This window comes from Calypte anna, chromosome 2 (genome assembly GCF_003957555.1).
Source record: "Calypte anna isolate BGI_N300 chromosome 2, bCalAnn1_v1.p, whole genome shotgun sequence".
In the NCBI taxonomy this organism is placed as follows: domain Eukaryota; kingdom Metazoa; phylum Chordata; class Aves; order Apodiformes; family Trochilidae; genus Calypte; species Calypte anna.
The window spans coordinates 124,234,344-124,246,468 of NC_044245.1; the positions used below are offsets into that span (position 1 = coordinate 124,234,344).

The 12,125-nt window shown below is 38.2% G+C and overlaps 1 protein-coding gene across 3 annotated transcripts in view; it reads left to right on the forward strand.

Moving 5' to 3' along the window:
• Positions 1 to 12,125, forward strand: part of RALYL (RALY RNA binding protein like) — a 193,460-nt gene that overhangs the window by 175,953 nt on the left and 5,382 nt on the right. Inside the window, exon 7 of one of the 3 annotated variants that reach the window (XM_030446213.1) lies at positions 5,028 to 5,072. The exons of the other annotated variants lie outside the window; for them this stretch is intronic. Coding sequence (XP_030302073.1) covers positions 5,028 to 5,072 — 45 coding nt within the window. Of the gene's footprint in view, positions 1 to 5,027; positions 5,073 to 12,125 lie in introns of those variants that run through there. 3 annotated transcript variants of the gene reach the window in all.

The window sequence follows — 12,125 nt, forward strand, 5'->3', positions numbered from 1 at the left end:
ACTTACAGACTTTTTTTGATGGAAGGATTTTTCCTTGAGAAATTTTGGCTAAGAAATATTGGGGTTTTCAGCCTGAGCTTACACGTTTCATGAAGTGCCCATAATGTTGTTAGTCTCCTAAACTCTTCTAGAGGCAATAAAAATATTTTGAAAATTAATTTTACTTTTTTTATTATTCCTAATAAGAAGGATCAGTCACAGTTTTAGACTCCAATATTCTACCTCTCTCTTGTGGCCTTCATATTTTTCTGCTCTGAGCAGAAATCACTTCTGATTCTCAGAGTCACTATCCCTGCTTGCCTTTTAACACACATTTAGTCATGTCTGCACTGTAAAAATCATTCACTGAAGCCAACAGAAGCCAGTCAGAGATGGGCACAGCTGAACCAACACCAAGTCTGGAGTAACAGTGCATGTGAAAAAAATGTCTACTGTTTGCTGCAAATGCAATTTCAACCTACTACTAATTGGAGGGTTTGTGTCCTTTCAGCCAGCACAAGGCCCTCTTGAATTTATAAATCTTCAACAGCATTATGCACAGGAGAAACTACTACAACCTAAATCCCCTCATCTTTTAACATGTGATGTAGAATAGATGACATTGTCTCTCTTTCTCGAAGGAAAAGGTTCTCCTGTGCAGATACAAGGGACGTCTGTAAAAATCTGATACTCAAAATCTGTAGGAAGTTGAAACTTCATAATGGATAAATAGTTGTAAATATATGTCACAGACAAGAGTGGAAGGTTATCACACCATGGCTAAAACCTGATCAGCTGAAGTGCCATTAGCAAGAAGTGTGACCAACAATTTAACAAGACTGGTGGGTTTTGCACTAATTATGTGTCATACTTCCTACTGCAGACAGCTAAGTGGAGAAGTTAATGCACAGTATCTTAGCCTCTGATTGCTCAGTGCTGTCATTTCACCCTGCAGGCATGACGTATTTAGCATATGTCTACACTATATAATGAAGCTTGATGTAGAAGAATTTTTCATCTAGCAAAGGCCTAAGCAGGAAAGTTTCTAAAAAGCAAGCAGCAGAGGAAGAGTTCATTAACAGTCAGTGTCTGGAATTGGCACAGCCACATTTGCACTCCACTGCTTCCAAGTTAAAAGGCCTTCCTGGGATTATGTTGGGGAATTAGTTGAAATGCATTTTGTTGCAGACATAGCTCCAAAGGCAATTCAGAGGTCTGAGCCACACATCTAAGGCATGGGTAGAACCAGCTCCAGTCTCTCTGTATGTCAGCACTGAGCCTATGGAGTGCTGGGAGGAGTTGGCTTATGGCACTTAGAGAGTGGTGTGCTCTACCTTGCACCCTTGTGCTCATGAATGATACCTCCCCTAGCCCTGACACAGTGGTAGCAAGGACAGGCCAAGGAAGTCTACTTATGGGTATTGTCTTGGTCAGAGGCTGCCTGTCCCAGTGCCAGGGCAGTGGAACCAGTCATCCTCATGGCTTCCACCTTCCAGAACAATGGGACCTTCTAACCAAGAAGCTAACAGTCTTGTAGGCTTTAAACTCAGAACCAAGATTGCCAGTGGTGTAAAATCCTTGCAGTTTTCTTCATCCTTTTTTCATTTTCCTTGAGCTTTGCAAGACCCCACTTCACCTTCATTTTCCTCCCTGCTATGGTGAGATAATAACATTTTTTTTGCTTTTGCAAAGCCTAGGGAGATCGGTGAATGAAAAAAACACTATGGATGGATAAAGGATTGCTCTACAAAGGATTTCTAATAAAAAATCTCATGCAAATGATGGAGAGACAATTATAAACTGTGCTTCTTTCCTCCACAGTTTTTACCCAAACATTCATCAATACTGGCTGGTACTGTTACAATATGAAACCTGTTCATGATGCAAATTTTACTTTAGCCTGTTTTACACTTACACTTCAGTGTACTTATGTAGATGTAGCAGCCAGTTTTACTTTCCACTCCAACCACCAATAGCTGTGAAACTGGACAGTCAGTAAGAATACTATAAAACATATAGTGAATAACCAATTAGGAATATTTAGGAATTCAGTCTCCTTCTACCTGTTCAATGCCCTGCTATCTGGCATCAGCCTCTGTTTTGTGAAAAGTAGATAGATAAACAGTATAAAACAACAAGTCCTAAAAGGTGCTGTTCTTCTGAGTTATGAAATATAATTTAGGAAAAAGAGCTGATTAATAGCAAAGATGTCATTTTGGAATGGACCCAGTCAGATTTGAGGAAAAGAAAGGTATTTTAAGCTTGAAAAGTGTTAAATGATAAATTAGGACAAACTTTGTATGTGTGAAAACGTGTCCTTGGACTTAGAATCAAAAATAACCCCCAGAAGGTCACTTCTAAAGAAATCTATAATCTCTTCCAAATGTGGACCTAAAGGGATTTAGGATGATGATGAAAAAAGATCTTTTCTTTCATCACTAAGAGCAGCAGAGCAAATAGAAAAACATTTGAAATGGGCATAGCTAATGTTCTGAAGTCAGTTCAGCACTGAAAATTGGTTGTGAGTCCAGAACTCTGAAAAATAGTATTAGATGGAGAAAGAAACTTAAATTGAGATCTTAACATTTTTTGCAGTGCTTCATATTTAGCTGTAAATCTCCTTCCAAATCTCTCCGAGTCATTTGTCAATAACCTTCTGCAGGACCCTTTTTTTTGCTGAACACAATATTGTTGTCTCTTTTTCGTTTTCCCTGTGACCAGCCCTTAGGCTGTCAGCAAGGGGAAGTGTCCAACAAAGACAGATCTGCTGCCACAGTACAGGATGCTGCCAGAACGGAGCCTCTGAATCTGTGTATGTGGGTCTGCATTTTTGGATTAAATGACCCAAAAATATATTTCTTTCTCCGTTTCTAATTCTAGCTTGCAAAGGAAGTGACTACGCAGGATGTATGCTGTGGGTTTAGGTGGTAGGATTAGTTCTCTAAATTCACATACTCTATTTGGAGGAACAGGTTACTGCACATTGGCTGAGTGATGGCAGCTGTCCTCCTGCCTGCTTTCAGCCCAGACCAGCTGTAAGGAAACGTGAAGTAGTTTAGCCTGCAGTCTGAATTAAGTCAGGCATGGATTTAAGGAGGTTTTAGACTCTTCATTTGCCTGCCTGGCTGTACACACACATACACATCATGTTCACTACCTGCACACCTTCATCCACTGTTTAGATCAGGATGTTGTTCCTTCTTGCATTGTCATTTTCTGGGGACCAAAGGCACACCCACGAACAGTCATTATGGCTCAGCTGAAGTGTGAAAATGTTTTATGCCACAACAACTTGATTGTCCATCTGAACTCTAATTCAAGACATGCTGCATTTGAAGTATCTCCTACAGTCAGGAAAATCCACCTATTGAGAGAGTGAAATAGCTGACTTAAAATTGCTCAGTGTCTCATGCTTCTCACCCACTTGCTTTTCCATATAGGTTTTCCACTGCCCCTTATACAAGGCCATGGGATACTATGTTGTAGATAGATATACATAAATATATATAAAATAATCACTAATTTGGAATGTAATTCCTGAGTTTATAACTCATGTCACTTAACTGATCATGAAAACTTCATCTGTTTTTCCACTGCTTCTTTTAGAATAAAAACCAAGTTGTTGGTTATCGCACATTTTACAGGACCCATGAGTCAGACTTTCTTTCATTAAACAGTTTCTAACTGCAGTGAGTTAAAAGTACTTGTGATCCTTCCTAGTGAGCATACACCCATTCTTATTGCTTTTAATCTAGGCAATCCCTCAGCCATGATGTGAAGAAAACAACACACTTATGCAGTTTCCCATCTTGCCTCAAAGGAAACAAGCTCCTAGGAAGAAAGATCTTCATGTTTAATAAATTCATCTTGCACACAAATCACCAACAGGCCAGAAATCATTTGAATAAAAGTCATCAGTAATATCAAGCGGTTTTCAGGTGCCTGCCACAGCTTCAAATTGGAAGGAATAGAAGGAAAGCAAATAACCTCCTTTTATTCCTGTGGTTTCACAGCAGAAAGCTAAAAAGTCACCTCTGCAGATATTTTATATTGGACAAACACATTTTGATATTTGAAAAGCAGCTTGGCCTCAGCACCTCTACAACAAGCTCCTTCTCCTTACCAGAAGTAGCATCAGCAGCATGTGGAGCAGCTGACAGCAGCAGGAAAAGTATTTTTGAGTTATGCACAAGCACACTGGTTTCCTTACTCGGCTCATTTAGCATCTGGACAAACCAGCTCAGGCCCAGAGCATGTCCTATAACTTCTCTGAACTTGCTTCAAATGGCACTAATTGATCATGGAGGAAGAACTGGCTCAGAATGAACTATAACTTACTATTGTAATTCCCTTGTAAATGAAAAAGGTGCCATCCAATTAATTAGCTGAAAGCTTAAAGTATTATAGATTTTGAAAAAAAATCACTTGCAACTAATGCTTAATAAATTACTTACAAACTAATTAATTGGAATGAGTTATAAACAGGCACTCATATTTACATTACATTGCCTGAGAATAGTTTCCATTAAAATTTCAGCCTTTTATAATAAATAACCATAATAATAACAGCAAAGTGATGTTTCAGTAGTTAAGAATTCAGTAGAGCAAACAGTGTTTTCTGGTAGAGCATGTGATCCCAAGGATTTCTAATGTGATATATTTATGGTGTCATAACTCAGATCAGACTCTGGTTAGTGCTTGGCTGAATTTCAAGGGTAAATTCACAGCTGCAACCTTGTAATTTTATGCTGATGTAACTACAGTAAAAATAAGCATTAGATGGGAGTTCCACAATAATGAATCGCCTTTAGTGAGATGTCTTCATAGGTATTTTTGAAGATTTTATCAGAAAGAAGAGGTATAGTGGAAGACCAAGGTTTGGTTACATTGTAGATACACCACACTTGTTTCAAAAAAATACTTAGCTCTCTTTCTATTTAGGTATATTCAGTTATATTTGCCTCTCAAGGATATTTTATTTCTCACTCTTGCCCTTTTCACCACCCCTGCAACACATGTTTTCAGCCTATCATCAGATTTGTTTCTAGCGTCTGATAGAGAATCATGTTTCAAACATAAATACCAGCAACTGACACAGACAAAAACCCTCAGGATAATCCTCTTGCTGCACCAAGATCATTATGCAAAAGCAAAAATGTTAGTAATAGCTATATTTCTTGTAAGAATTTATGCAAACACTATTTAAATCAATGGTACCAACTAGTACTTTGGCTAAATCTCTTAAAAATCACCTCCTATAAGTAGCTAAAGGAAAATTAAAATAATTTTGTTTCAAATCTGTATGGATCACTGAAACTTTATACACTTTAATTACTTTGTGTGAGAATTCAACAAGTACTCAGTGTGGAAAAAGATGTATAGAAAAAGAATAAATATTTTCCTGTTAATTTCATGTACCGTAAGCCCAGTTTTGCATATGTCAAATAGCAAGATTGATCAAATACATGCTAGGATTGATAGTACTTTATTATTGTAATCAAATTGGATTTTGTATTGCTCTTCTTGGTAAATTTTTTTTCTGTCAACATCAGGGTAGGCTGGACTGACTCTTCTATTATTGGCAGAATTAGACTCATGAGGCATGTCAAAAAGATCAATATGTACTTTGAAAAATTGTAGCTTGCTGAATTCACTTAAACAGAAATTTTATTCAGATTATTTTAAATATCATTGACACCAAGCAAAATTTACCTTTTTAATGGAATGAACATCATGGACTTTCATTTTCAGGGGAAACAGGAAGTTCTTCATTCTTAAGACAAATGAATAGGTAAAAAATTGTTTTCACTTGATAAATATCAGTGTAAGATGTTTGTACTCGAGCAAGCTAAGAAAGTCATTAGTGGGAGCATACCCGACAGGTACTAATGTGTTGTACCTTCTGAAGCTGCTGCATGTCTAATAACCTGTGACTGAAAGAGTGCAGAAAGTAATAAAAGCATGTCATGAAATCAAAAATTGTAAGAAACTTCCTGACATGCTCTTATATTATATTTAATATATGCAATGGCACAGTAGAGGTGTTTGTTGATCTCCTGCTGTTGTATGAGTCCCTTGCAAAGGCCTTGCTACCAGCTCCTCCTCTCTGTTTTTCCTGGCACTCAATTCCTCAGAGCAAGATTTCCAAAGTGGTGTTCAGGGTTTTAACCAGGTTGCCCCTGAATGACCACAAAATACTTTTCTAACTATTATTTACATTCTGTCCCCTTCATATGACATGGGAACCTGCTGAAAATGTAAACACTATTATCACAGATTTTGTGTCCCTCTTTGTACTATCCTTCCCTGCCTGTCATTGCATTTTTGTAAAACGAATGAACAAAATAATGTCCTCACCTTTCTCATCTATTCCCCTGACTAAGTTTTACTTTATTTAGTCCCCAATTAAAAAAGCATCAAACAAAAAAAAAAAACTTAGAAGCATAAAAATATTTTAAACATTTATATGTAGACAATGAAATTAATTTACACCCCTTAGAATCTAGAGTTGTTGTAAAACAGATTGGAAAGAATGTGTTGGTTTTTTGTTTATCTCTTTCTTAAGTGAAGGATGGGGAATCAGGATGTTTGGATCTCATTCTAAGCTTTGCCACTGTAGTAAGCCAGCAGCTCAAGCAGATCAAATGTGCATAGAAGCTCAACCACACTTCCTGAGGTCAGAGCAGTGTGTGCCTTTGGCCACACAGCCAGCATGTGGGAAAGAGGCATTTGCCAAATATATAGTTTAAACTTGTAAATATTTGATGCCGGCCCATCAAGAAAATGAAAACTTTACATTTTCCTGAACACACTCTTCAATGTTTTACTTTTTCATTGCACCTTCCCGTCAGTCTTGACCTGCCTGAAGTTTCAATCATCATTTAACTTCCTACATTTTCTGATAAGAATAATTACCATAGCCTCTCTTTGAAGGCTGCCTATATACAAGGCAATTCTAGACAGGTTCCTTCAGACCCAGCAGAGTGAATATTAATAAACTCTGCCAGGTGCTTCCAGCATAATGGGCAGGCATGTATAGTAAGAGCAGGAAATGTTCTGCATCATCTTCATCCATCTACACCCTGCTCATCCCACTGAGCATAGAAGAATCATCCATGTTTGGCAATTTGAAAGGGGGTATGTCCTTTTCAGGAGCAATAAATGGGTAAAAATGGCAAAGGGAAGAGGAATTTGTTTGCTTTACTCTGAGAAACACTGTAAGAACTTATCACAAAATACTTAGATTTCAGCTAAGCTAAGCAAAGGCTGAGTATAGCCCAATGCTGTACAACACCAGTCCTCAGTACACTCACACACCAAGTGTCTGTCCATGCAGAGCACTGGTTTGCATGTGAGATTTACAGCCTCACAGATGTGAGGTGATAAATCTATTTGGAAACACCCATACGCATGACATCCTGACAATTTGATGCATAAAATAATTTCTGATTACTTCTGTTCCACATAGCATGTTTTAATGTTTTTTAGAAATTGTCTAAGTACTTTCATGGTTCTCCATGGTTCTCCATGAAAGTCTGTGTTTTGAAAGGGTAACTTGTGTACTTTCTATATTTTACGGGAAGAGGGGCTCTGTTGAACCACTTTCAGTAGATTGATCATTATTTAGTATTCAGTATTCATGTTTTTGCTAATATGATTTTGGTGGGGTTTTTTTACTTTAATTTCTTTTTCTTTTTAGTCAGGACTATGTGTTTATGTTGAGCTCTTAGGTAAGAATAAGATAGTCATGGTGTTTCATGGGCTTGAGAAATCAGAATATTTGATTAATGGCTCAGCTTCAACTATCAAAAATAACTACTGTGCCTTCAGAGGCAAATAATTCTATCAGATCAGGCAAAAATTATCTCTCAGACATGTAAACAAAATACTTCCCTAAATGAGCTGAATTCCTTTCTGATATGATGTAATTTACCTTAATATTCAGTAGTTGTGGCTAGTTATGTTTGTTCTATCTAACTAAATCAGAATTAGCAAGCATATTTTCCTAGTTTAAAATTCATGAGAGTAGAGTCAACCTCTGAGTGCAGAACAGAAACAAGGACAGCCAAAGATTTACCTCCCAGAAGCTAACCTTAATCCCTTTTTCAGGCAAGGATGATGGCAACTTAACTTTTTGCTGTAACGTATGGCCTGTAAAGCAACATCACATCTCACTGAAATAACTCACCATTTCAGCTGTGATTTGAGCCTATCAGCTTAATCCTCAAATTCTTAGATTTAACTGAAATTGAGCAATTGCCATGCATCACACATTTTTCCTGGTGTGTCTGTCTTTGAAAGTAAATAGCTTTAGTTCCCCTGGAAAACACTCATTTCACAGGCTTTATCGGTATGCTTGAGCCTCAAGAATTCTGAGTGAAAAACCCTCAGAGGAAACACTTTTTCTGTTGAAAGTCTCCACACAAGTAACCAGGGGTAAACACTGTGAAAATCCAAAAGGTTATTAGTTTTCCATACAAAAAGACACAAATTCTAAACATATTTATTTTTTCAATACAAATTGCAGAGCCACTGAAGTTAGTGACCCGACTATTCTAAAAGGTCTCAGTTTTTTGAGAAAATATAAATGTGTCACTAAGAAGATTTTCTGCATGATTGATACCAAAACATGAAAGACAGATTGAATTTATCTGCATGGAGGCATTTATGGGCCTCCAGAAAAGGGAAATAATTTGGAAGGTAGAACTGATAGAACTGTAATTGCCATTTCAACAAAAAAATGATCAGTTAGGAATAAAACAAGTTCAGTATGCCAAAATGAAGATTTAGAAGTTAATCAAATGACATCTTAGCCAGCCTGTTATATTGATAAGTGTATCTGAAGTTTTGAAATTTTTGTTGCTATTGATTTCTAAAAGTACACTACAATGTTATAATGTTTTTCAAAACAAATAAGTTGTGTTCCAGCCCAAATGAATAGAGAACCAGAAGACAAAACTCTTCTCTGCTTCCTATTTGCAGGGGTATACTAATCTCTTCTCAGCTATTACATGATTTTGCACCATTTCTAGACCACAATGTGACCATTTTGCTTTGTAATTTTTATTTTAAAAACAATTTATTTTTGAATCCTCATGAAACAAAAATAATATGCTCACCACACATTTTGCATTCAAGTATTATCAGGAAAATACAAAAAAAACTTGTCTAGAGTAGGACCAGCTTGTATTGTCATTTCCACCTAGATCACATTCCCAAACCAAGTCTTTCACAGGTTTACTCTGAGCTTTCCAGATTTCTTTGTCATCTCACACTTCATGCTTCCAACTGTGTCCTCCAGTGAGCTCTCCTTCCCATTCCTTCCCTATTTGCTTTTTACTTCACTCCACTTGGCCTTTATGTTATGTAAAAAAATCTGTGTCCAAGAAACTGAAAAATCTGCTACTGATTAGATAGGACAATTTTTATCTCATTGCTATCATTACAATTACTTTTTCCTGTATGGCTTTTTTTTTTTTTTTTTTTTTTTTTTTTTTTTTTTTTTGTATGGTACTGACCTAAACTATAATTTAGCAATACTGGAAAAGTTTAGTGGGTGTTTCTTGTTTTTAAAGTTATTCTAGTAAACTCCTATTTTTATGCATTTTAAAAATACACTACTTAAAGTGTAGATATAGTGAGTGGCCTCAGTGCACAAATTTTAGTAGTTCCTTTATAGATTAGACTGTGTGTTCAAAGCTGCACAGCTGGCATTGCTAGGACAGGAACTATACCCTTCAGCATTAATACTAATTGGGCATCCACCCTATTCTGGGAACTCCTATTTCTCACATTGAGCAGAGTCTAATTCAGTGGGAATTTTATTCTACAACATTTTGAGAGTACCTTGCATCCTAAACCCATCTTCTTCACAATACTCAGAATGATAAAGGACAATCCTTCTCGTGGATCCTCCTAGGATTTAGTCTTGCTTCTCATGAAACAGGCCCAGTCCTAGGAAGCAGAAAAGGGATTAAGGGACAACAAAAAGAGTTTTTACAAATACATGGTCCTGCTTACCAACCTGATCTTCTTCTATGACCAGATGACCCACCTAGTGGATGAGGAAAAGCCTATGGATGTTGTCTACCTGGACTTTAGTCAAGACTGGGACACCATCTCCCACAGCATTCTCCTAGAGAAGCTGGCAGCTCATGGCATAGACAAATGTACTCTTGTACTCTCTGTTGAATTAAAAACTGGCTGGATGGCCAGGCCCAGAGAGTTGTAGTGAATGGAATTAAATTCAGTTGGTTACCAGTCACCAGGGCTCAGTGCTGGGGCCAGTCACGTTCAATATTTTTATCAACAATCTAGATGAGGGGATTGAGTGCTTCCTCAACAAGATTGCAGATGACACCAAGTTGGGTGATAGTGTTGATCTGCTTGAGGGGAGGAAGGCTCTGCAGAGGGATTTGGATGGGCTGAATCACTGGGCTGAGGTCAACAGTATGAGGTTCAACAAGGCCAAGTGCCAGGTCCTTGAGTCACAACAACCCCCATCAGTGGTAGAGGCTTGGTAGTGACTGGCAAACTGCCCAATGGAAAAGGACTTAGGGGTGCTGTGTGACATCTGGCTGAATATGAATCAGCAGTGTGCCCAGGTGGCCAGAATCCTGGCTTGTATCAGGAATGGTGTGGCCAGAAGGAGAAGGGAAGTGATGGTGCCTCTGTTTTCAGCAGAGGCCACATCTTGAGCACTGTGTTCAGTTCTGGGCGCCTCACTACAAGAAAGACTTTGAGCTTCTGGAACAAGTTCAGAGAAGGACAATGAGGCTGCTGAAGGGTCTGGAGAACAAGTGCAATGAGGAGCAGCCGAGGGAATTGGGATTGTTTAGTTTGGAGAAGAGGAGGCTGAGATGAGACCTTATCAGCCCCTACAACTACATGAAAAGAGGTAGCAAGGAGGTGTGTGTTGGTCTTGTCTCTTAAGTGCATAATGATAGGACTAGAGGAAATGGCCTGAAGTTGCACCAAGGGAGGTTTAGACTAGATATTATGAAGAATCTCTTTACTAAAAGGGTAGTCAGTCACAAGAACGGGCTGCCAAGAGCGGTGGTGGAGTCACTATGCCTGCAGGTATTCTAAAACCATACAAATTGAAGCACTTCAGGATATGGTCTAGTGGGATGGTGATCTTTTGTGGGGTTGAAAGTTGGACATGGTGATCTTAACAGTCTTTCCCAACTGGGACAATTCTGTGATTCTATGAGAACAACTAGTGGTCTCCAATGAGAGTCATACCACTGGGAATTCAGTATAAATATCCACCATATTCACGGTTAAAGGAAAGTGTCACATTTTCTCCTTTGCTGTATTTGGCACCAGATCCCAAGATGGTGTCAAGTTGTTCTCCAGGCACACTGGTACAAACCAAGGGAACTCCATGGGCAGCATCTGTGAGGCCTTATTGTATTTGCTTTGCCTTTATCAGCCAAGAAATAATAAGAACAGATGCATTAGTGGTGGGAACATGGTTTCATGGTGGAGCAGCCTTGCAAGTATATTCGGGGTAAAGGCTTCAGAACAATAAATTCTACAAAAACACAGAACTCACTCAGAAGCTTCTCACCTCTTCCACATTCTCTTGACCCAGCTGTCACTGCAGAAGGTCTCAAACAAAGCTCTCATATGACCATGGTGACTCTAATCTCAAAGTTGTTCTATCAGCGTCACTCCTGAACATTATCTCAACCACATCCTGTCCTTAATGGCACTCCCCAAATACTAAATCCTTTCTCCACCACCACCCCAAAAAATATTCATCACAAATCTGCCTATACAGGACTCTGAGAAAGAAAAGATAAGTTGGTCTACGGTGCAAATCAGTTTGATAGGGCAATGTCATTCTGACTGCTGATTTTGGAGGGTGGCAAATGAAACAGCATTTTAATACAAAGGAGGTAGAAGTTTATTTTCACTGATGAGTAAAACAGCCATTCCCACATCTACTCACACAGGTACTAGCACTTCAAAGCAATTAAACTGTTCACTGAACTGAAAAATGATTCTGTAGAGTTTCCAGCAATTAAAGTATGATTGACAGAGCACAAAAGATAATTATTAGGTTTCATCATTTGAAGAAAGGTTTAATGAAGGTGCAACATCTTCTTTTAATTATTCTTTATTAATATTTCCCAAACTGT